General features: G+C 46.2%; 1 protein-coding gene across 1 annotated transcript in view; it reads right to left on the bottom strand.

Annotated features, from left to right (window-relative positions):
• Positions 1 to 526: 526 nt before the first annotated feature.
• The window catches only part of adck1 (aarF domain containing kinase 1), a 55,524-nt gene continuing 32,254 nt past the window's right edge, over positions 527 to 23,796 (bottom strand). Inside the window, exons 4-5 of the mRNA XM_029729253.1 lie at positions 14,852 to 15,045; positions 527 to 980 (exon numbers count right to left, since the gene is read on the bottom strand). Of these exons, the coding sequence (XP_029585113.1) occupies positions 812 to 980; positions 14,852 to 15,045 (363 nt within the window). The 3' untranslated portion in view covers positions 527 to 811. The remainder of the gene's footprint in view (positions 981 to 14,851; positions 15,046 to 23,796) is intronic.

The raw sequence follows: 23,796 nt of genomic DNA, 5'->3' as shown, positions 1-23,796 counted from the left end.
GAATAAATACAAACTGTTGTTGCCATTTATGTACAGTGAGTGGCTTTGACCATATTACACTGGGCACAGATGTCAGTTCAACATCTAATTTTGATCTGCAATTGATTGAGTTGTCACCTAATGTGAACTCAACGTGCCAATAATAATGCCCTTTTGTGGGGAAAAACTCATTCTGATTAGCAGGGCCTGGCCCACCCATGGCTGCACCACTGCCCAGTCATGTGAAATCCATAGATTAGGGTCTAATGAATTCATTTCAATTGACCGATTTCCTTATATGAACTGTAACTTAGTAAAATCTTTGAAATTGTTGCATGTTGAGTTTATATTTTCGTTCAGTATAAATTCAGCGGGCCACTTTGTTTTAAAAAATATAAATGATATTATTTCACAGTACGTGTATTCACAACAATCACTTACAGCACTCCATAGGATAGTCATGGCTGAGCAAACTGTTCCTGAACTTTCCTCTTCATCCAATGGACTAACAGCAGAGCAGTACCAGATGCTTGACCCAGTCACTTTCTTTTGTCTGTCTGTTCTATTGACACCTACCTCTGTCTATCCATCGGTTTACTCAGTGGTTATACTGTCTCCGTGCGTTTGGAGCGGATTGCCTGACTCTGTGTGTGTCAGCTGTGTGTGTGTTTGTGTATATGCATTTGTGTCAGGTTTTGTTGGTGTGTCTTCATGACTCTGTGTCCCAAAGGCCCTATTTGTGTACGCCGTAGTGTGAGGGTATGTGTGTGTACATAAGTGTGTATGTGTCTGTCTGTCTGTGTGTGTCTTTGTCGTTGCCTCTCTTCTCTGATCAGTGTGTGTAGTGTAGACAGCTGAGCAGTGAGCCGACCCAGCCTCCTAGCGTTGAGCCCTTGACCCACAGGAACAGTTCGTACAGGCTGATTTGCCAAAGGGTCAGAGACTCCGACATGGTGATCTGGAGACGCCGTGTCCTCGACTGCGCCTTGCTCCGCTTGTGCCTGACAGGAAACAAGATGTGATGTAATCTTAGGAACCAGCAAGTTATGGGGGAGATGATATTTACATATATATATTAAAGAGAGAGAGAGAGAGAGAGAGAGAGAGAGAGAGCGAGAGAGAGCGAGAGAGAGCGAGAGAGAGCGAGAGCGCGAGAGAGAGAGCGCGAGAGAGAGAGCGCGAGAGAGAGAGCGCGAGAGAGAGAGCGCGAGAGCGAGAGCGCGAGAGCGAGAGCGCGAGAGCGAGAGCGCGAGAGAGAGAGCGCGAGAGAGAGCGCGAGAGAGAGAGCGCGAGAGAGAGAGCGCGAGAGAGAGAGAGAGAGAGAGCGAGAGAGAGAGCGCGAGAGAGAGAGAGAGCGCGAGAGAGAGAGCGACAGAGAGCTACAGAGCGAGAGAGAGCGACAGAGCGACAGAGAGAGAGCGCGACAGAGAGAGAGCGCGACAGAGAGAGAGCGCGACAGAGAGAGCGCGACAGAGAGAGCGCGACAGAGAGAGCGCGACAGAGAGAGCGCGACAGAGAGAGAGCGCGACAGAGCGACAGAGAGAGAGAGCGCGACAGAGAGAGAGAGAGCGACAGAGAGAGAGAGAGAGAGAGACAGAGAGAGAGAGAGAGAGAGACAGAGAGAGGGAGAGCGACAGAGAGAGAGAGAGCGACAGAGAGAGAGAGCGACAGAGAGAGAGAGAGCGACAGAGAGAGAGAGCGACAGAGAGAGAGAGAGAGACAGCGACAGAGAGAGACAGCGACAGAGAGAGAGAGCGACAGAGAGAGAGAGATAGAGAGCGAGCGACAGAGAGAGAGAGAGAGAGAGAGACAGAGCGACAGAGAGAGAGAGACAGAGCGAGAGAGAGCGACAGAGCGAGAGAGAGCGACAGAGCGAGAGAGAGCGACAGAGCGAGAGAGAGCGACAGAGCGAGAGAGAGCGCGACAGAGCGAGAGAGAGCGAGAGAGAGCGCGACAGAGCGAGAGAGAGCGCGACAGAGAGAGAGAGAGCGACAGAGAGAGAGAGCGACAGAGAGAGAGAGCGACAGAGAGAGCGAGAGAGAGAGAGAGAGCGACAGAGAGAGAGAGAGCGACAGAGAGAGAGAGAGCGACAGAGAGAGAGAGAGCGACAGAGAGAGAGAGAGCGACAGAGAGAGAGAGAGCGACAGAGAGAAAGAGAGAGCGACAGAGAGAGAGAGAGCGCGACAGAGAGAGAGAGAGCGCGACAGAGAGAGAGAGAGAGCGACAGAGAGAGAGAGAGAGCGACAGAGAGAGAGAGAGAGCGACAGAGAGAGAGAGAGAGCGACAGAGAGAGAGAGAGAGAGAGAGAGTGACAGAGAGAGAGAGAGAGAGAGAGAGCGACAGAGAGGGACAGCGACAGAGAGAGAGAGCGACAGAGAGAGAGAGATAGAGAGCGAGCGACAGAGAGAGAGAGAGAGAGACAGAGCGACAGAGAGAGAGAGACAGAGCGAGAGAGAGCGAGACAGAGCGACAGAGCGAGAGAGAGCGACAGAGCGAGAGAGAGCGACAGAGCGAGAGAGAGCGACAGAGCGAGAGAGAGCGACAGAGCGAGAGAGAGCGCGACAGAGAGAGAGAGAGCGCGACAGAGAGAGAGAGAGCGCGACAGAGAGAGAGAGCGCGACAGAGAGAGAGAGAGCGACAGAGAGAGAGAGCGACAGAGAGAGAGAGCGACAGAGAGAGCGACAGAGAGAGAGAGCGAGAGAGAGAGCGAGAGAGAGAGAGCGACAGAGAGAGAGAGAGCGCGACAGAGAGAGAGAGAGCGACAGAGAGAGAGAGAGCGACAGAGAGAGAGAGAGCGACAGAGAGAGAGAGAGAGAGAGAGAGAGCGACAGAGAGAGAGAGAGAGAGAGCGACAGAGAGAGAGAGAGAGAGAGCGACAGAGAGAGAGAGAGAGAGAGAGAGAGAGCGACAGAGAGAGACAGCGACAGAGAGAGAGAGCGAGAGCGACAGAGAGAGAGAGATAGAGAGCGAGCGACAGAGAGAGAGAGAGAGAGAGACAGAGCGACAGAGAGAGAGAGCCAGAGCGAGAGAGAGCGAGACAGAGCGACAGAGCGAGAGAGAGCGACAGAGCGAGAGAGAGCGACAGAGCGAGAGAGAGCGACAGAGCGAGAGAGAGCGCGACAGAGAGAGAGAGAGCGCGACAGAGAGAGAGAGAGCGCGACAGAGAGAGAGAGAGCGACAGAGAGAGAGAGCGACAGAGAGAGCGACAGAGAGAGCGACAGAGAGAGAGAGAGCGCGACAGAGAGAGAGAGAGCGCGACAGAGAGAGAGAGAGAGCGCGACAGAGAGAGAGAGAGAGCGCGACAGAGAGAGAGAGAGAGCGACAGAGAGAGAGAGAGCGACAGAGAGAGAGAGAGAGAGAGCGACAGAGAGAGAGAGAGCGACAGAAGAGAGAGGAGAGAGAGAGAGAGAGCGACAGAGAGAGAGAGAGAGAGAGAGCGACAGAGAGAGAGAGAGAGAGAGAGAGCGACAGAGAGAGAGAGAGAGCGACAGAGAGAGAGAGCGACAGAGAGAGAGAGCGACAGAGAGAGAGAGCGACAGAGAGAGAGAGAGAGAGAGAGAGAGAGAGCGACAGAGAGAGAGAGAGAGAGAGCGACAGAGAGCTACAGAGCGAGAGAGAGCGACAGAGCGACAGAGAGAGAGCGCGACAGAGAGAGAGCGCGACAGAGAGAGAGAGCGACAGAGAGAGCGCGACAGAGAGAGAGCGCGACAGAGCGACAGAGAGATAGAGCGACAGAGAGAGAGAGAGAGACAGAGAGAGGGAGAGCGACAGAGAGAGAGAGAGCGACAGAGAGAGAGAGAGCGACAGAGAGAGAGAGAGCGACAGAGAGAGAGAGCGACAGAGAGAGAGAGAGAGACAGCGACAGAGAGAGAGAGCGACAGAGAGAGAGAGATAGAGAGCGAGCGACAGAGAGAGAGAGAGAGAGAGACAGAGCGACAGAGAGAGAGCGACAGAGCGAGAGAGAGCGACAGAGCGAGAGAGAGCGACAGAGCGAGAGAGAGCGACAGAGCGAGAGAGAGCGACAGAGCGAGAGAGAGCGACAGAGCGAGAGAGAGCGCGACAGAGCGAGAGAGAGCGAGAGAGAGCGCGACAGAGCGAGAGAGAGCGCGACAGAGAGAGAGCGACAGAGAGAGAGCGACAGAGAGAGAGAGCGACAGAGAGAGAGAGCGACAGAGAGAGCGAGAGAGAGAGAGAGAGCGACAGAGAGAGAGAGAGCGAGAGAGAGAGAGCGACAGAGAGAGAGAGAGCGCGACAGAGAGAGAGAGAGAGCGACAGAGAGAGAGAGAGAGCGACAGAGAGAGAGAGAGAGAGAGAGCGACAGAGAGAGAGAGATAGAGAGCGAGCGACAGAGAGAGAGAGAGAGAGAGACAGAGCGACAGAGAGAGAGAGACAGAGCGAGAGAGAGCGAGACAGAGCGACAGAGCGAGAGAGAGCGACAGAGCGAGAGAGAGCGACAGAGCGAGAGAGAGCGCGACAGAGAGAGAGAGAGCGCGACAGAGAGAGAGAGAGCGCGACAGAGAGAGAGAGCGCGACAGAGAGAGAGAGAGCGACAGAGAGAGAGAGCGACAGAGAGAGAGAGCGACAGAGAGAGAGAGCGACAGAGAGAGAGAGCGACAGAGAGAGCGAGAGAGAGAGCGAGAGAGCGACAGAGAGAGAGAGAGCGCGACAGAGAGAGAGAGAGAGCGCGACAGAGAGAGAGAGAGCGACAGAGAGAGAGAGAGCGACAGAGAGAGAGAGAGCGACAGAGAGAGAGAGAGAGAGAGCGACAGAGAGAGAGAGAGAGAGAGAGCGACAGAGAGAGACAGAGCGACAGAGAGAGAGAGCGACAGAGAGAGAGAGATAGAGAGCGAGCGACAGAGAGAGAGAGAGAGAGAGAGAGACAGAGCGACAGAGAGAGAGAGACAGAGCGAGAGACAGAGCGACAGAGAGAGAGAGACAGAGCGAGAGAGAGCGAGACAGAGCGACAGAGCGAGAGAGAGCGACAGAGCGAGAGAGAGCGACAGAGCGAGAGAGAGCGCGACAGAGCGAGAGAGAGCGCGACAGAGAGAGAGAGAGCGACAGAGAGAGAGAGCGACAGAGAGAGAGAGCGACAGAGAGAGCGAGAGAGAGAGCGAGAGAGAGAGAGCGACAGAGAGAGAGAGAGCGACAGAGAGAGAGAGAGCGCGACAGAGAGAGAGAGAGAGCGCGACAGAGAGAGAGAGAGCGACAGAGAGAGAGAGAGAGCGACAGAGAGAGAGAGAGAGAGGAGCGACAGAGAGAGAGAGAGAGAGAGCGACAGAGAGAGAGAGAGAGAGAGCGACAGAGAGAGAGAGAGAGAGAGCGACAGAGAGAGAGAGAGAGAGAGAGCGACAGAGAGAGAGAGAGAGAGAGAGCGACAGAGAGAGAGAGAGAGAGAGAGCGACAGAGAGAGAGAGAGAGAGAGCGACAGAGAGAGAGAGAGAGAGAGAGAGAGAGAGAGAGAGAGAGCGACAGAGAGAGAGAGAGAGAGAGCGACCGAGAGAGAGAGAGAGCGACAGAGAGAGAGAGAGAGAGAGAGCGACAGAGAGAGAGAGAGAGAGAGAGCGACAGAGAGAGAGAGAGAGAGCGACAGAGAGAGAGAGAGGAGAGCGACAGAGAGAGAGAGAGAGAGAGCGACAGAGAGAGAGAGAGAGAGCGACAGAGAGAGAGAGAGAGAGAGAGAGAGAGAGAGAGCGACAGAGAGAGAGAGAGAGCGACAGAGAGAGAGAGAGAGAGAGCGACAGAGAGAGAGAGAGAGAGAGAGAGCGACAGAGAGAGAGAGAGAGAGAGAGAGCGACAGAGAGAGAGAGAGAGAGAGCGACAGAGAGAGAGAGAGAGAGAGAGCGACAGAGAGAGAGAGAGAGAGAGAGCGACAGAGAGAGAGAGAGAGCGACAGAGAGACGAGAGGAGAGAGAGAGCCCAGTAAGCTGTACAACATCAGAAATTCATACAGATGGGCCCAAAACAGCACAGAAGAATACCAGAAAGCAACCTGGAACCAAAATATCCAAACACTCTTAGATAACTTTCTGGATACCACATTCACTCACAGTAAAGAAGGCATCAATCTAGCAGTACGAAACATCAACTATATATTCAGGCAAACGGCAAAAGAAGCACAATTGAAATTGATAAAAAACAAAACTAAAAAAATCACAGATGACAACTGGTTTGATGCAGATTGTAAAATTATAAGGAAAAAACTTAGAACACTATCCAACCAAAAGCACAGAGACCCAAATAATGGTGAATTACGCCTTCATTACTGTGAGACTTTAAAACTCTATAAACGTACACTCAGAACCAAAAAAGCACAGTACAACAGCAAGCAGCTGACACTAATTGAGGAGTCCATAAACACAAACAACTTTTGGCAAAATTGGAAAAAACTAAAAAAATCTAAACAAGAGGAATTAGCAATACAAAATGGTGACATATGGACAACCCATTTCAAAACACTCTACAACACCGTTCAAATTGACACAAACGCAGAACAACGCCAAATCCATGAGAAGTTGAATGGATTAGAAAAAGCTATAAAGGACAATCAAAACCCATTGGACTCCCCAATTACTGACCAGGAACTCTATAAGAAACTTCAGGCTCTCAAATTTAAAAAAGCCTGCGGACCTGATGGCATCCTAAATGAAATGCTCAAACTCACTAGTGCAAAATTTCAATTGGCTATATTAAAATTGTTTAATTTGATCCTGAGTGTAGGTTATTTCCCTGACATCTGGAATCAAGGACTCATAACCCCAATCTTTAAGAATGGAGACAAATTTGACCCTAACAATTACAGAGGCATTTGTGTGAACAGTAACCTGGGGAAGGTTTTCTGTAGTATCATCAATGTAAGAGTTCTAAACTTCCTTAATAAGCACAATGTCTTGAGTAAAAGCCAAATTGGATTTATACCAAAACATCGCACAACTGATCATATTTACACCTTACACACCCTGATAGATAAACATGTCCACCAAAATAATACCAAAATATACACTTGCTTTATCGACTTCCAAAAAGCATTTGATTCTATTTGGCATACAGGACTGTTCTACAAAGTTATTGAAAGTGGTGTAGGGGGTAAAACATATGACATAATTAAATCAATGTATACTGGCAATACGTGCAGCATTAAAATTGGTAAGAAAAGGACAGAATTCTTTAACCAGGGGCGGGGCCTTCGTCAGGGTTGCAATCTGAGCCCTGCACTCTTCAATATTTACATTAACGAATTGGCCACTATTCTAGAAAAATCCTCAGCCCCTGGTGTTAGTCTCCACAATTCAGAAGTTAAATGCCTACTCTTCGCAGATGACCTATGCCTGCTGTCACCCACAGCACCTGGCCTACAGCAGAGCCTGGACCTGCTAGAGCAGTACTGCCAGACCTGGGCCCTGGCAGTAAACCCCAAAAAGACTAAAATAATGATTTTCCAGAGAAGATCCAGATCTCAGGGAATTAGACCAAAGTTCTCAATTGGTACAAAATATATAGAGTACTGTACACACTACAATTACTTAGGTTTAAAAATAAGCTCAACTGGACACCTTAATGAGACAGTGAATGAACTGAGAGAGAAAGCACGCAGGGCATTCTACGCCATTAAAAAGCAAATTCAAATTGAAATACCTATTAAAATTTGGCTAAAACTAATTGAATATGTCATTGAACCAATTGCACTTTATGGCAGCGAGGTGTGGGGTCCACTTGCAAAACAAGATTTCATCAAATGGGACAAACACCCCATTGAAACCCTACATGCAGAGTTCTGTAAGATTCTCCTACGTGTCCAGAGGAAAACTACAAACAATGCATGCAGGGCAGAATTAGGCCAATATCCACTAATAATAAAAACTCAAAAAAGAGCAATTAAGTTTTGGAAACATCTAAAATACAGTGACCCCCTCTCATATCATTACCAAGCCCTGCAATGCCAAGAGCTGAGCAAAGAAAAGAGTCCCCTCATCCAGCTGGTCCTGGGGCTGAGTTCACAAACCTGTTCTACTAACACACTGAAGCCTCAGGACCAGAACATCCAATCAATCAGAATAAACCAAATTACAACACAGTCAAAACAAAACTACATTGCTTATTGGGAAACACAAGCACAAACACAAAGCAAAATGCAGTGCTATCTGGCCCTAAATCGACAGTACACTATGGCTAAATATTTGACCATGGTTACTGATCAAAACCTTAGAAAAACCTTGACAAAGTACAGGCTCAGTGAGCACAGCCTTGCCATTGAGAAGGGTAGACACAGGAAAACCTGGCTCCCTGTAGAGGAAAGGCTGTGCAACCACTGCACAACAGCAGAACCTGAGACGGAGCTGCATTTCCTGACAAAATGTCAAAAATATAAAACAATTAGAGAGTGTCATTTCCCCAAATTTGAAATCCTTATTCAAGGTTTTAAGACCTCTCTGATGAGGATAGGCTACCCATCCTGTTGGGGGAGGACGCAGAGAGCTGTGGGTTGGCAGCGCACTACATTGCTGCCTGCCATAAGTTGAGGGACAGTGTCTGACAGACCAATAAACCTGCACATGTCCTCAACTGTATGATTATTGTTATTGTTGAATGTATGGTTATATTGACCGTTGGTTATTGTTGTTACTGTTGTCCCGTTGACAATTTTTGATTCTCATTTTTATTTATTTTTTATATTGTAAATATCCAAAGTAAGCTTTGGCAATATGTACATTGTTACGTCATGCCAATAAAGCGAATTGAATTGAATTGAGAGAGCGACAGAGAGAGAGAGAGCGACAGAGAGAGAGAGAGAGCGACAGAGAGAGAGAGAGAGCGACAGAGAGAGAGAGAGAGCGACAGAGAGAGAGAGAGAGCGAGAGAGCGACAGAGAGAGAGACAGAGAGAGAGAGAGAGAGAGACAGAGAGAGAGAGACAGAGAGAGAGAGAGCGACAGAGAGAGAGAGAGAGAGAGAGCGACAGAGAGAGAGAGAGAGAGACAGCGACAGAGAGAGAGAGACAGCGACAGAGAGAGAGAGAGACAGCGACAGAGAGAGAGAGATAGAGAGCGAGCGACAGAGACAGAGAGAGACAGAGCGACAGAGCGACAGAGAGAGACAGAGCGACAGAGAGAGAGAGCGACAGAGAGAGAGAGAGCGGCAGAGAGAGAGAGAGCGGCAGAGAGAGAGAGAGCGACAGAGAGAGAGAGCGACAGAGAGAGAGAGCGACAGAGAGCGACAGAGAGAGAGAGCGACAGAGAGAGAGAGCGACAGAGAGAGAGAGAGAGAGAGAGAGAGAGAGAGAGACAGAGAGAGAGCGACAGAGACAGAGAGAGAGCGACAGAGAGAGAGAGCGACAGAGAGAGAGAGCGACAGAGAGAGAGAGCGACAGAGAGAGAGAGCGACAGAGAGAGCGAGAAAATTAGAAAGAGTATGGATGGGGACAGAAAGAAAGAGGACGAATGAGAGAGAGAGAGAGAGAGAGAGAGAGAGGGGGAGATGATATGAGAGCGAGAGAGAAAGAGAAAGAAAGAGAGAGAGAGGGGGAGATGATATGAGAGCGAGAGAGAAAGAGAAAGAGAGAGGGAGAGGGGGAGATGATATGAGAGAGCGAGCGAGAGCGAGAGAGCGAGAGAGAGCGAGAGAGCGAAAATTAGAAAGAGATAGGAAGGTATGGATGGGGACAGAAAGAAAGAGGACGAAATCCAATATGGATGGTATTGAGATAGATGGGAGGGGTTGAATGGAGCTGAAGGCTGGGACTACTAGCAACAAATAATAACAAGATAACTAATGTAAAACATACTGTGTCCGTAAAACGTATATGGGTTAAGAACATTTAAAGATATGGCAAATAGAAACTGGATGGATGGGAGAGGTTGAAGGTAGAGGAAGGACAGAAGTAAAAACAAACAAAATAGAACTATAGTAAAATAGACTTTGTCCATAAAATGTAAATAGTCTGTATAAGCTGGAAGTAGAGGCCTAAGCGTTGTTGTTCACTAGTTTATTCCAATTAGGGGAGGGCTGGTAGGGTTAGAAAGTAATAAAGGAAAATATATTTCAAAAAAAGATATGTATATACACTACCGTTCAAAAGTTTGGGGTCACTTAGAAATGTCCTTGTTAAGAAAAGCAAATTTGTGTCCATTAAAATTTGTGTCCATGTGTCCAAATTTGTGTCCATTAAAATAACATCAATTTCATCAGAAATACAGTGAAGACATTGTTAATGTACAGAACAGCGCAAACTGTCTATAACCAAAATAGAAGGAGTGGGAGGCCCCGGTGCACAACTGAGCAAGATGCTGGCCTTCTAGGCAGAGTTGCAAATAAAAAGCCATATCTCAGTCTGGCCAATAAGAAGAATAGATTAAGATGGGCAAAAGAACACAGACACTGGACAGAGGAACTCTGCCTAGAACGACAACATCCCGGAGTCGCCTCTTCACTGTTGAGACTGGTGTTTTGCGGGTACTATTTAATACAGCTGCCAGTCGAGGACTTGTGAGGCGTCTGTTTCTCAAACTAGACACTTATGTACTCAGTTGTGCACCGTGGCCTCCCACTCCTCTTTCTATTCTGGTTCGAGCCAGTTTGCTCTGTTCTGTGATGGAGTAGTACACAGCATTGTACGAGATCTTCAGTTTCTTGGCAATTTCTCACATGGAATAGCCTTCATTTCTCAGAACAAGAATAGATTGACGAGTTTCAGAAGAAAGTACTTTGTTTCTGGCTATTTTGAGCCTGTAATCACACAGTTGAAGTCGGAAGTTTACATACACTTAGGTTGGAGTCATTAAAACTTGTTTTTCAACCACTCCACAAATGTCTTGTTAACAAACTATAGTTTGGCAAGTCGGTTAGGACATCTACTTTGTGCATGATACAAGTAATTTTTCCAACAATTGTTTACAGACAGATTACTTCACTTATCACAATTCCAGTGGGTCAGAAGTTTACATACACTAAGTTGACTGTGCCTTTAAACAGCTTGGAAAATTCCAGAAAATTATGTCATGGCTTTAGAAGCTTCTGATAGGCTAATTGATATCATTTGAGTCAAGTTGGAGGTGTACCTGTGGATGTATTTGAAGGCCTACCTTCAAACTCAGTGCCTCTTTGCTTGATATCATGGGAAAATCAAAAGAAATCAAGCCAAGACCTGAATTGTAGACCTCCACAAGTCTGGTTCATCCTTGGGAGCAATTTCCAAACGCCTGAAGGTACCACGTTCATCTGTACAAACAATAGTATGCAAGTATAAACACCATGGGACCACGCTGCCGTCACACCGCTCAGGAAGGAGACGTGTTCTGTCTCCTAGAGATGAACGCACTTTGGTGCGAAAAGTGCAAATCAATCCCAGAACAACAGCAAAGGAACTTGTGAAGATGCTGGAGGAAACAGGTACAAAAGTATTTATATCCACAGTAAAACGAGTCTTATATCGACATAACCTGAAAGGCCGCTCAGCAAGGAAGAAGCCACTGCTCCAAAACCACCATAAAAAAAGCCAGACTATGGTTTGCAACTGTACATGGTGACAAAGATCATACTTTTTGGAGAAATGTCCTCTGGTCTGATGAAACAAAAATAGAACTATTTGGCCATAATGACCATTATTATGTTTGGAGGAAAAAGGGGGAAGCTTGCAAGATGAAGAACACCATCCCAACCGTGAAGCACAGGGGTGGCAGCATCATGTTGCGGGGGTGCTTTGCTGCAGGGGGGGACTGGTGCACTTCACAAAATAGATGGCATCATGAGGAAGGTAAAGCATGTGGATATATTGAAGCAACATCTCAAGACATCAGTCAGGAAGTTAAAGCTTGGTCACAAATGGGTCTTCCAAATGGACAATGACCCCAAGCATACTTCCAAAGTTGTGACAAAATGGCTTAAGGACAACAAAGTCAAGGTATTGGAGTGGCCATCACAAAGCCCTGACCTCAATCCTATAGAAAATGTGTGGGCAGAACTGAAAAAGCGTGTGCGAGCAAGGAGGCCTACAAACCTGACTCAGTTACACCAGCTCTGTCAGGAAGAATGGGCCAAAATTCACCCAACTTATTGTGGGAAGCTTGTGGAAGGCTACCCGAAATGTTTGACCCAAGTTAAACAATTTAAAGGCAATGCTACCAAATACTAATTGAATGTATGTAAACTTCTGACCCACTGGGGATGTGATGAAAGAAATACAAGCTGAAATAAATCATTCTCTCTACTATTATTCTGACATTTCACATTCTTAAAATAAAGTGGTGATCCTAGCTGACCTAGACAGGGAATTTTTACTAGGATTAAATGTCAGGAATTGTGAAAAACTGAGTTTAAATGTATTTGGCTAAGGTGAATGTACACTTCCGACTTCAACTGTATATTTGCAAAAAATATATATGGGGGATTGGAAGTGATACAGACAATTATAATGATGGAATCTACAATGTATCTACAATATTAAAGCCGATGTCCCCCCCCCCACCCCAAAAAAAGAAGAAATATGATGAGACTGCAGTACAGTATAACAGTGGAATAACGGGACTCACCAGAAATCCCAATGCTGCGTTATTCATTGCATAAGAGATTATAACATGACTGACTACTGAATGTTTTAGAAGGATCATCCTCCACCACACTGTAGTGTTGTCACAGCACAGACTGGGGAGACACTGACTCTGCTGTACCAGACAGCTCTCTCTGGTGTGTGTATGTGTGTGGCCTGCCCTGTGGTAGGACAATGTGTTCTCCTTGAGGAAAGAGATGAAGGGACATCTTGTCTAAGCCATCATTCCTCCTCTCCCAACCAATTACACAGCACAGGGAAAAACATCGCAAAGTGTCTCTCTCTCTCTTGTTATATTTGTTTTCTTTCAAATACTTTGAGCGTCCGATTGAATCTGCCTGGTGGGCCAGAGCAAATGGGCGGGGTTTGCACTTTTGCCACTATTTTTGAGCCAGGCAAGCTCAATTAAGCCCAATATTCCCCATCTAATTCCCTGTAGATCTGCATTCTACTACTGCTTAGTTTAAATAGAGAGCTGCTGGAGCAAAACACTGAATTTCACGTCTCACTGCCTCCCCCTCTTCTCCATTGCACCCCTCTCTTCCTCATCTATCCTCCCCCCCTCTCCTCCCCTCCTCCCTCTTTTTTCACTCTCCTTGCTCCTCCTTTCCACCCTTCTCACACTTCATCTCCTCTCCTCCACCCCTCTCATCCCCTTTTTTTCCCCGGAGGCGTCCAGCACCCTCCCCTCCTCTCTGTCCTAATGATTTTTCTCAGAGACAATCATGGAGTTGTTCATTACAATGGTAAGACTGAATCAATATGGCCACTGCTGACTGCCACCGAAAGTACAATATAATCACAGCATTCAGCCAGCCAATTACACACACAGACATACAGAGAGGAGAGGGGAGGAAGGGAGTGAGGAGGGGGAAGGACCGCAAGTAAGAAATGTTTGCATTTTCCTAAAGCTTAAATAATGATTACTGAAACTGATGTGATACAAATGTGTGTGTCAAAGCATGTGTGTGTTGCTTGTCTAAGGGGATGCACATAGATTAGTGGTGCGTGTGGTGGACTGATACAGAGCAGCAGGACTGTCACAGAGGGACTGGAACCCTCTGCAGGGTTAGGGCTAGGGGTTAGATTTCAGGGGTTAGAGGTCAGGGTCTCCCTGGCTACATCCCTGGTGCAGTATCAGGACATGTTGATAAAGGAGAAGGGTGAAGCTCTGGTCTCCAGGGTTAGGGGTCAGGGTCTACCTGGCAACATCCATGGTGCAGCATCAGGACATGTTGATAAAGGAGAAGGATGAAGCTCTGGTCTCCAGGGTTAGGGGTTAGAGGTCAGGGTCTCCCTGTCTACATCCCTGGTGCAGCATCAGGACATGTTGATAAAGGAGAAGGGTGAAGCTCTGGTCTCCAGGGTTAGGGGTTAGAGGTCAGGGTCTCCCTGTCTACATTCCTGGTGCAGCATCAGGACATGTTGACAAAGGAGAAGGGTGAAGCTCTGGTCTCCAGAGTTAGGGGTCAGGGTCTACCTGTCTACATCCCTGGTGCAGTATCAGGACATGTTGATAAAGGAGAAGGATGAAGCTCTGGTCTCCAGGGTTAGGGGTTAGAGGTCAGGGTCTACCTGTCTACATCCCTGGTACAGCATTAGGGATGTTGCATCAGGGATGTTGCATGGCATGAGTCCTCAGATTCTTAAAAGGTTCTACAGCTGCAACATCGAGAGCGTCCTGACTGGTTGCATCACTGCCTGGTACGGCAATTGCTCGGCCTCTAACTGCAAGGCACTACAGAGGGTAGTGTGTACGGCCCAGTACATCACTGGGGCCAAGCTGCCTGTCATCCAGGACCTCTATACCTGGCGGTGTCGGAGGAAGGCCCTAAAAATTGTCAAAGACCCCAGCCACCCCAGTCATAGACTGTTCTCTCTGCTACTGCATGGCAAGTGGTACCGGAGCGCCAAGTCTAGGACCAAAAGGCTTCTCAACAGCTTTTACCTGTAAGCCATAAGACTTCTGAACATGTAATCAAATGGCTACTTGGACTATTTTCATTGTGTTCCGCCACTCCCCCCTCACCCCTGCCAACCCCTCTTTTACACTGCTGCTACTCTCTGTTTATCATCTATGCATAGTCACTTTAACTATACCTACATGTACATATTACCTCAATTAGCCCGACTAACCGGTGCCCCTCGTACATTGGCTACCCGGACTATTTGCATTGTGATGGAGGAGGAGGAGTCAGCTCTGGTCTGCAGGATTAGGGTTAGGGGTCAGGGTTTACCTGGCTACAGCCCTGGTGCAGCATCGGGACATGATGATGGAGGAGGAGCAGGCTCTGGTCTGCAGGATTAAGGTTAGGGATTAGAGGTCAGGGTCTACCTGGCTACAGCCCTGGTGCAGCATCGGGACATGTTGATGAAGGAGGAGGAGGCAGCTCTGGTCTGCAGGGTGGTCTCAATGCCTCTGAGAAGATCGTTGGTCTTCAGTAGCAGCAGCATCTGACGGGGCACGCGGTTCAGCAGGTCACTGATCTGGGGGAGGTAGAGAGCTGCGTTCGACCTGATCTCCACGTCCTGAAAGAGAGACGCACACAGACATGAGAAATAACAGAAAATAAAATGAACAATACTCAAAGCAGAATAAATTCTTGTTTAAAACAACGGATTGATAATTTGTCAGACATTGATCAGGAGATGCAATTGAAGAGGTAGAACAACCCAGACAGGAAGACCACGTCAGTGACTCAACACACTTGAGTGGGTTGAGTCACTGACGTGGTCTTCCTGTCTGGGTTGGCGCCCCCCCTTGGGTTGTGCCGTGGCGGAGAGCTTTGTGGGCTATACTCGGCCTTGTCTCAGGATGTTAAGTTGGTGGTTGAAGATATCCCTCTAGTGGTGTGGGGGCTGTGCTTTGGCAAAGTGGGTGGGGTTATATCTGGCCTGTTTGGCCCTGTCCGGTAGTATCATCGGATGGGGCCAGTGTTTCCTGACCACTCCTTTCTCAGCCTCCAGTATTTATGCTGCAGTAGTTTATGTGTCAGGGAGCTAGGGTTAGTCTGTTATATCTGGAGTATTTCTCCTGTCTTATCCGGTGTCCTGTGTGAATTTAAGTATGCTCTCAAATTCTCTCTTTCTCTCTAGGAGGACTTGAGCCCTAGGACCATGCCTCAGGACTACCTGGCATGATGACTCCTTGCTGTCCCCAGTCCACCTGGCCGTGCTGACCTGTTGCACCCTCGACAACCACTGTGATTACTATTATTTGACCATGCTGGTCATTTATGAACAGTTGAACATCTTGGCCATGTTCTGTTATAATCTCCACCCGGCACAGCCAGAAGAGAACTGGCCACCCCTCATAGCCTGGTTCCTCTCTAGGTTTCTTCCTAGGTTTTGGCCTTTCTAGGGAGTTTTTCCTAGCCACCGTGCTTCTACACCTGCATTGCTTGCTGTTTGGGGTTTTAGGCTGGGTTTCTGTACAGCACTTTGAGATATCAGCTGATGTAAGAAGGGCTATATAAATACATTTGATTTGAACAAGATGTCTCTCTCTCTAAAGTGTGAAGTCAGCTGCGAATCCTCCCTCCCTCACCCCCTTCTCTCTGTCTCTCAGAGTCAGAGTCAGTATGGGCAGTCAGTCAGCGTGCGTCCCAGAGGATGTGTGTGTTTGTTTACAGAGCTTAGAGAGATCACAGACTGACTGGCTGGTTAGAGTCTTTCTGCTGACTCCTTTAATACAGTCTCCCCGTCTCTAACAGCAACACTGTTAACACTGCTAGAAATGCTATTGACTTACTTCTAAAAACACACACACACACACACACACACACACACACACACACACACACACACACACACACACACACACACACACACACACACACACACACACACACACACACACACACACACGCATGTAGTCACACACCTTTTTACCCAAAGTATGCTAAGAGTCGGTAGCAAGCTGATTAGTTGGCTGTTAAAACCAGTAAAGGGTGCTCTGCCATTCTTGGGTAGCGGAATTACTTTGGCTTCCCTCCAGGTTGAAGGAGAGGGATGCAGGGAGAGGGATAGTGTTAAAGGAAAGGAAGTGTAGACAGAGTGTCTGATCTGTAGACTGTTTAATTCCAGGATCAAAGCAGCCAGTCTGGTCTCTGGTCATCAGTAGTTCAGTATGCCAGACAGAAGTAGAGAACATTTTGTCTGAACCAGCTACATTTATCTCGCCTTTCAAGGGGGAGAGAAGTAAATATACCTGACAAAATATTTAGACCGTAGTGTTTGTGTGTGTGCATACAATGCTATTTCTCGGTAAACAAATTAACAGACTTTCAGAATGCTTATAGAGAGGGGCACTCAACATGTACTGCACTTACACAAATGACTGATGATTGGTTTAAAGAAATTGAAACGAAGATGATTGTGGGAACTGTCCTGGTAGATTTCAGTGCAGCCTATGATACTATTGATCATAACACATGTGTTTTTTTTTCAACAACAGGTTATGGCTTTTCAAGCTCTGCCAAAATGTGGACTAATATAACACAGAGGGTTTTCTTCAATGGAAGCTTCTCTAATGTCAAACATGTCAAACGTGGTGTACCGTCCTCTACCTCTTTTCTATTTTTACCAATGAACTGCCACTGGCAATCAACAAAGCATGTGTGTCTATGTATGCTGATGATTCAAGCCTATGTGCATCAGCAACCACAGCTAGTGAAATAACTGCAATCCTAAACAGAGAGTTGTACTCAGTTTTAGAATAGGTGGCTAGTAATAAACTAGTCCTGAACATCTCCAAAACTAAGAGCATTGTATTTGGTACAAGTTGTAGACCTCAGCTTTTTTTGATAATGAATAATGTGGCAAGTTGAGGAGACTAAATTACTTGGTGTTACCTTGGATTGAAAACAAAGCAAGTCCTGCAGCCTCTAGTTTTATATTATCTTAATTATTGCCCAGTCATATGGGCAGGTGCTGCAAATATGGACCTAGAAAAACTACAGCTGGCCCAGAACAGAGGCAGGTCTCGTTCTTCACTGTAATCTGAGGGCTAATAATCAGTCTCTGGACAATAAAGTAGATGAGCTCAGGGCGTGGATCTCCTTCAAGAGAGACATCAGGGACTGTAACATACTCCGTTTCATGGAATCATGGCTCTCTCAGGATATACCGTCCCGTCCAAACAGCCAGCTGGGTTCTCAGTACACTGCGCAGACAGGAAGAAAAAAAAAACTCTTGGAAGAAGGCAGGCGGTGGTGTATGTTTCATGATTAACTACTCATGGTGTGATAACATACAGAAACTCAAGTCCTTTTGTTCATCCGACATAGAATACATCACAATCAAATGCCGACCGTATTACCCCAAGAGAATTATCTTCGGTTATAGACACAGCCGAGTATATTCCCCCTCAAGCCGATACCATGACGGCCCTAAAGGAACTAAATCAAAATCAAATCAAATGTATTTATATAGCCCTTCTTACATCAGCTGATATATCAAAGTGCTGTACAGAAACCCAGCCTAAAACCCCAAACCCCAAGCAATGCAGGTGTAGAAGCACTACACTGGACTTTAAGCAAACTGGAAACCACATATCCCGAGGCCACATTTCTTGTAGCTGGGGATTTTAACAAAGCAAATTTGAGGAAAATGCTACCGAAATCTATCAACACATTGACTGTATTACACTCTGTGGAAAAACACTCGACCACTGTTACTCCCCCTTCTGGAACGCCTACAAGGCCCTCCCCCTCCCTCCCTTCAACAAATCAGATCACAACTCCATTTTGCTCCTCCCTTCTTATAGGCAGAAACACAAACAGGAAGTACCCGTGCTAAAGTCTGTTCAACGCTGGTCTGACCAATCGGAATCCATGCTTCAAAATTGTTTTGATCATGCGGACATGGATATGTTCCGGGTAGCTTCCGAGAATAACATTGACGTATACAGGGTGACTGAGTTCATCAGGAAGTGTATAGGGGATGTTGTTCCCACTGACTATTACCCAAACCAGAAGCCGTGGATAGATGGCAGCATTCGCGCAAAATTGAAAGCGCGAACAACCGCATTTAACCATGGCAAGGTGACTGGGAATATGGTTGAATACAAACAGTGTAGTCCGTAAGACAATCAAACAAGCAAAACGTCAGTATAGAGACAAAGTGGAGTCGCAATTCAACGGCTCAGACACGAGACGTATGTAGCAGGGTCTACAGACAATCACGGATTACAAAGGGAAAACCAGTCGCATTGCAGACACCGACGTCTTTCTCCTGACAAGCTAAACACCTTTGCTCGCTTTAAGGATAACACAGTGCCACAAACGCAGCCTGCTCCCAAGGACTGTGGGCTCTCGTTCTCCGTGGCCGACGTGAGTAAGACATTTAATCTCGTTAACCCTCGCAAGGCTGCCGGCCCTGGCATTCCTAGCCGCATCTTCAGAGCATGCGCAGACCAGCTGGCTGGAGTGTTTACGGACATATTCAAGCTCTCCCTATCCCAGTCTGCTGTTGCCACTTGCTTCAAGATGTCCACCATTGTTCCTGTACCCAAGAAAGCAAAGGTTACTGAACTAAATGACTATCACCACGTACTACTCACTTCTGTCATCATAAAGTGCTTTGAGAGGCAAGGATCATATCACCTCTACCTTACCTGACACCCTAGACCCACTTCAATTTCCTTACTGCCCCAATAGATCCACAGACTATGAAATCGGCATCGCACTGCACACTACCCTATCCCATCTGGACAAGAGGAATACCTACAGTGCCTTCGGAAAGTATTCAAACCCCTTGACTTTTCCCACATTTAGTTAAATTACAGCCTTATTCTAAAATTGATTAAAATGTTTTCCCCCCTCATCAATCTACACACAATACCCCATGACAAAGCAAAAACAGGTTTTTAGATATTTTTAATACATTTGCAAAGATTAACAAATTAAATATTAAAAATTAAATATTAAACAAATTAAAAATTAACATAAGTATTCAGACCCTTTACTCAGTACTTTGATGAAGCACCTTTGGCAGCGATTACAGCCTCGAAGTCTTCTTGGGTATGACGCTACAAGCTTGGCACATCTGTATTTGGGGAGTTTATCCCATTCTTCTCTGCAGATCTGGCCATCTAGGCTTGTCAACTAAAACACTCAAACTTTACAGATGCACAATCGAGAGCATCCTGTCGGGCTGTATCACTGCCTGGTATGGCAACTGCTCCGCCCACAACCGCAAGGCTCTCCAGAGGGTAGTGAGGTCTGCACAACACATCACTGGGGGCAAACTACCTGCCTTCCAGGACACCTACATCACCCGATGTCACAGGAAGGCCAAAAAGATCATCAAGGACAACAACCACCCGAGCCACTGCCTGTTCACCCCGCTATCATCCAGAAGGTAAGGTCAGTACAGGTGTATCAAAGCTGGGACCGAGAGACTGAAAAACAGCTTCTATCTCAAGGCCACCAGACTGTTAAACAGCCATCACTAACATAGAGAGGCTGCTGCCAACATACAGACTCAAATCTCTGGACACTTTAATAAATTTAATAAAAAGGTATCACTAGTCACTTTAAATAACGCCACTTTAATAATGTCTACATATCCTACATTATTCATTGCATATATATTTACTGTTTTCTATACCATCTACTTCATCTTGCCTATGCCGCACGGCCATCGCTTATCCATATATTTATATGTACATATCCTTATTCATCCTTTTACATTTGTGTGTACAAGGCAGTTGTTGTGAATTTGTTCGATTACTATTTAGATATAACTGCACGGTCGGACCTAAAAGCAAAAGCATTTCCCGACACTCGCATTAACATCTGCTAACCATGTGTATGTGACCAATAAAATTTGATTTGATTTTAGATCTTCTCAAGCTCTGTCAGGTTGGATGGGGTGCGATGCTGCACAGCTATTTGCAGGTCTCTCCAGAGATGTTCGATCGTGTTCAAGTCCAAGCTTTGGCTGGACCACTCAAAGACATTCAGAGACTTGTCCCGAAGCCACTCCAGCGTTGTCTTGGCTGTGTGTTTAGGGTTGTTATCCTGTTGGAAGGTGAATCTTCAACCCCAGTCTGAAGTCCTGAGCGCTCTGGAGCAGGATTTCATCAAGGATCTCTGTACTTTGCTCTGTTCATCTTTCCCTCCAGACATGACGCTTGGCATTCAGGCCAAAGAGTTCAATCTTGGTTTCATTAGAACAGAGAATCTTGTTTTTTATGATCTGAGAGTCCTTTAGGTGCCTTTTGGCAAACTCCAAGCGGGCTGTCATGTGCCTTTTACTGAAGAGTGGCTTCCGTCTGGCCACTCTGCCATAAAGGCCTGATTGGTGGAGTGCTGCATAGATGGTGGTCCTTCTGGAAGGTTCTCCCATCTTCACAGAGGAATTCTGGAGCTCTGTCAGAGTAACCATTGGGTTCTTGGTCACCTCCCTGACCAAGGCCCTTCTCCCCCGATTACTCAGTTTGTCCAGGTGGCCAACTCTAGGAAGAGTCTTGGTGGTTCAAAACATCTTCCATTTAAGAATGATGACACTGTGTTCTTGGGGACCTTCAATGCTGCAGAAGGTTTTTGATCCCTTTCCCAGAGCTGTGCCTTGACACAATCCTTTCTCGGAGCTCTGCGGACAATTCCTTTGACCTCGTGGCTAGGTTGTGTGTGTATGTACTGACATGTAGGCTATGTGACGTTTTAAATTGATGTAGTTCTGTCCTTGAGCTGTTCTTGTTCATTAATGTTCAGGATTATTTAATGGTTCATGTTTTGTGTGGACCCCAGGAAAAGTATCTGCTTCTATCACAACAGCTATTAGCGATCTTAATAAAATACCAAATACCTCTACCCCTTCATCCTTCTCCCTATGCGTATCCTTTTATCCTTCTCCCTTCATCCTTCTCCCTATCCCTTCATCCTTCTCCCTATGCCTATCCCTCCCTCTCTCCCCCTGTTAGAAGAGCAACTCTGATCTTGCTACTGTAAGACAAACCTGCTACAGTAAATCAGTCATCTTTAAGTGACACAGTATTTTGATATTTCAAAAAAGAGAAACAGAAAGAGGAAGGGATGGGGAGAGAGAGAGCTGAGACAGAGAGAGCATACTGTACCTACAAACCAAACAAACCACTGTTGAGTCCGCAACATGGGCTACACACATAAGACATATAGTGAGCATTCAAAACATGAAGAACACCTTCTCTTTCCATGACATATACTGACCAGGTGAAAGCTATGATCCCTTATTGATGTCACTTGCTAAATCCACTTCAAATCAGTGTAAATGAAGGCGAGGAGACAGGTTTAAGAAGGATTTTTAAGCCTTGAGACAATTGTGTATGTGTGCCATTCAGAGGGTGAATGGGCAAGCCAAACAATGTAAGTGCCTTTGAACGGGGTCTGGTACTAGGTGCCAGGCGCACCAGTTTGTGTGAAGAACTGCAATGCTGCTGGGTTTTTCACGCTCAATAGTACCCGTGTCGATCTTCTTTTCACTCTGTCATTTAGGTTAGTATTGTGGAGTAACTACAATGTTGTTGATCCATCCTCAGTTTTCTCCTATCACAGCCATTAAACTATGTAACTGTTTTAAAGTCACCATTGGCCTCATGGTGAAATCCCTGAGCATTTTCCTTCCTCTCTGGCAACTGAGTTAGGAAGGACGCCTGTATCTTTGTAGTGACTGGGTGTATTGATACACCATCCAGAAAATTGTATTAATAACTTCAATATGCTCAAATTGATATTCAATGTGTGCTTTTTATTATTTTTACCCATCTACCAATAAGGTGCCCTTCTTTGCAAGGCATTGGAAAACCTCCCTGGTCTTTGTGGTTGAATCTGTGTTTGAAATTCACTGCTCAACTGAGGGACCTTACAGATAATTGTATGTGTGGTGCACAGAGATGAGGTAGTCATTTAAATCATGTTAAACACTATTATTGCACACAGTCCATGCAACTTAATATGTGACTTGTTAAGCACATTTTTACACCTGAACTTATTTAGGCTTGCCATAACAAAGGGGTTCAATACTTATTGACTGAAGACATTTCAGCTTTTACATTTTTATTCATTTGTAAAAATGTCTAAAAACATAATTCCACTATGAAATGATGGGGTATTGTGTGCAGGACAGTTACACAAAATCTAAATTGAATCAATTTTAAATTCAGCCTGTAACAAAATGTGGAAAAATTCTAGGGGTGTGAATACTTTCTGAAGGCACTGTAAGTGGCATGTTATAGTCACCAGACAAGCGATTTCACTTGTTTTGAGAAACTTACACCACCAGCAACAGACTACCTCGTGCTCGTTCTGAAGTTGCAGGGGCAAAGGAAAAACCTGAACAATGGTTCCAAGAACACCCAAATACATCATTTTTTTGAGATGTGACAACTGAGTGCATACAACTTATGTGACTTGTTAAGCAAATTTGTACTCCTGAAATGATTTAGGTGTGCCATAACAAAGGGGTTGAATACTTATTGACTCAAGACATTACAGCTTTTCATAATTTTTTTAATGAAATTTATTTTAATAATAATAAAATAAAAACTATTAAAAACATAATTCCACTTTGACATTACGGGGTATTTTGTGTAGGAGTGACAATCTTAAATAAAATGTAGGCTGTAACACAACAAAATGTGGAAAAAGTCAAGGGGTGTGAATACTTTCTGAAGGCACTGTGCATTTGTCAGGAAATTGCAGCACCGCAAAACAAGTATTTATTATTTTCCATTCAAAGACTGTACCATCCTTTTTCATCTTTCATTCCTCCACTTAGGGCTCTGGTCAAAAGTGTACTATGAGGGAGTATAGGGTGGCATTGAGGTTTTGCACTATGACTGGCTGCAGATTCTATTCTATCTGGCCATTTCCCTCCTCTTCAACAACCTGCCATGTTAATAGCTGTCTATCAACTATATGACTTAGAGAGGGAGCTCGGGAAACATGTCAAAGCGGCGTTTATTTGACTTTGTTTATCCCATAAGCCCCTTAAAAGGAAGAGGAAAGGAGGAGGGGTGGAAGGCTTAGGGCCTAAATGAAGTGGCTTCAATTCCTACTGCTGGTGTGTGCGGGACTCACATAGGTTCCAGAAACAACGGCAGAATAGTCCAGATTATATAAATGCACACACAAAAAGTATTTTTTTTTTATGTAAGGAAAGTTGGCAATCAGAAATGAAAGACTGAACCCCATCACCCCCTCATCCTTCTTCTACCCTCCAGCTAACCCACAACCTTCACTAACACTAAACTGTTTTAATCCTGGCGAGAGGCGTGTCAACAACAAAGAGAGCCAA

Source organism: Salmo trutta, chromosome 33, assembly GCF_901001165.1.
Source record: "Salmo trutta chromosome 33, fSalTru1.1, whole genome shotgun sequence".
In the NCBI taxonomy this organism is placed as follows: Eukaryota; Metazoa; Chordata; class Actinopteri; order Salmoniformes; family Salmonidae; genus Salmo; species Salmo trutta.
The sequence above is the reverse complement of the archived record's forward strand: the minus strand, read 5'-3'. Positions and strand labels throughout refer to the sequence as shown.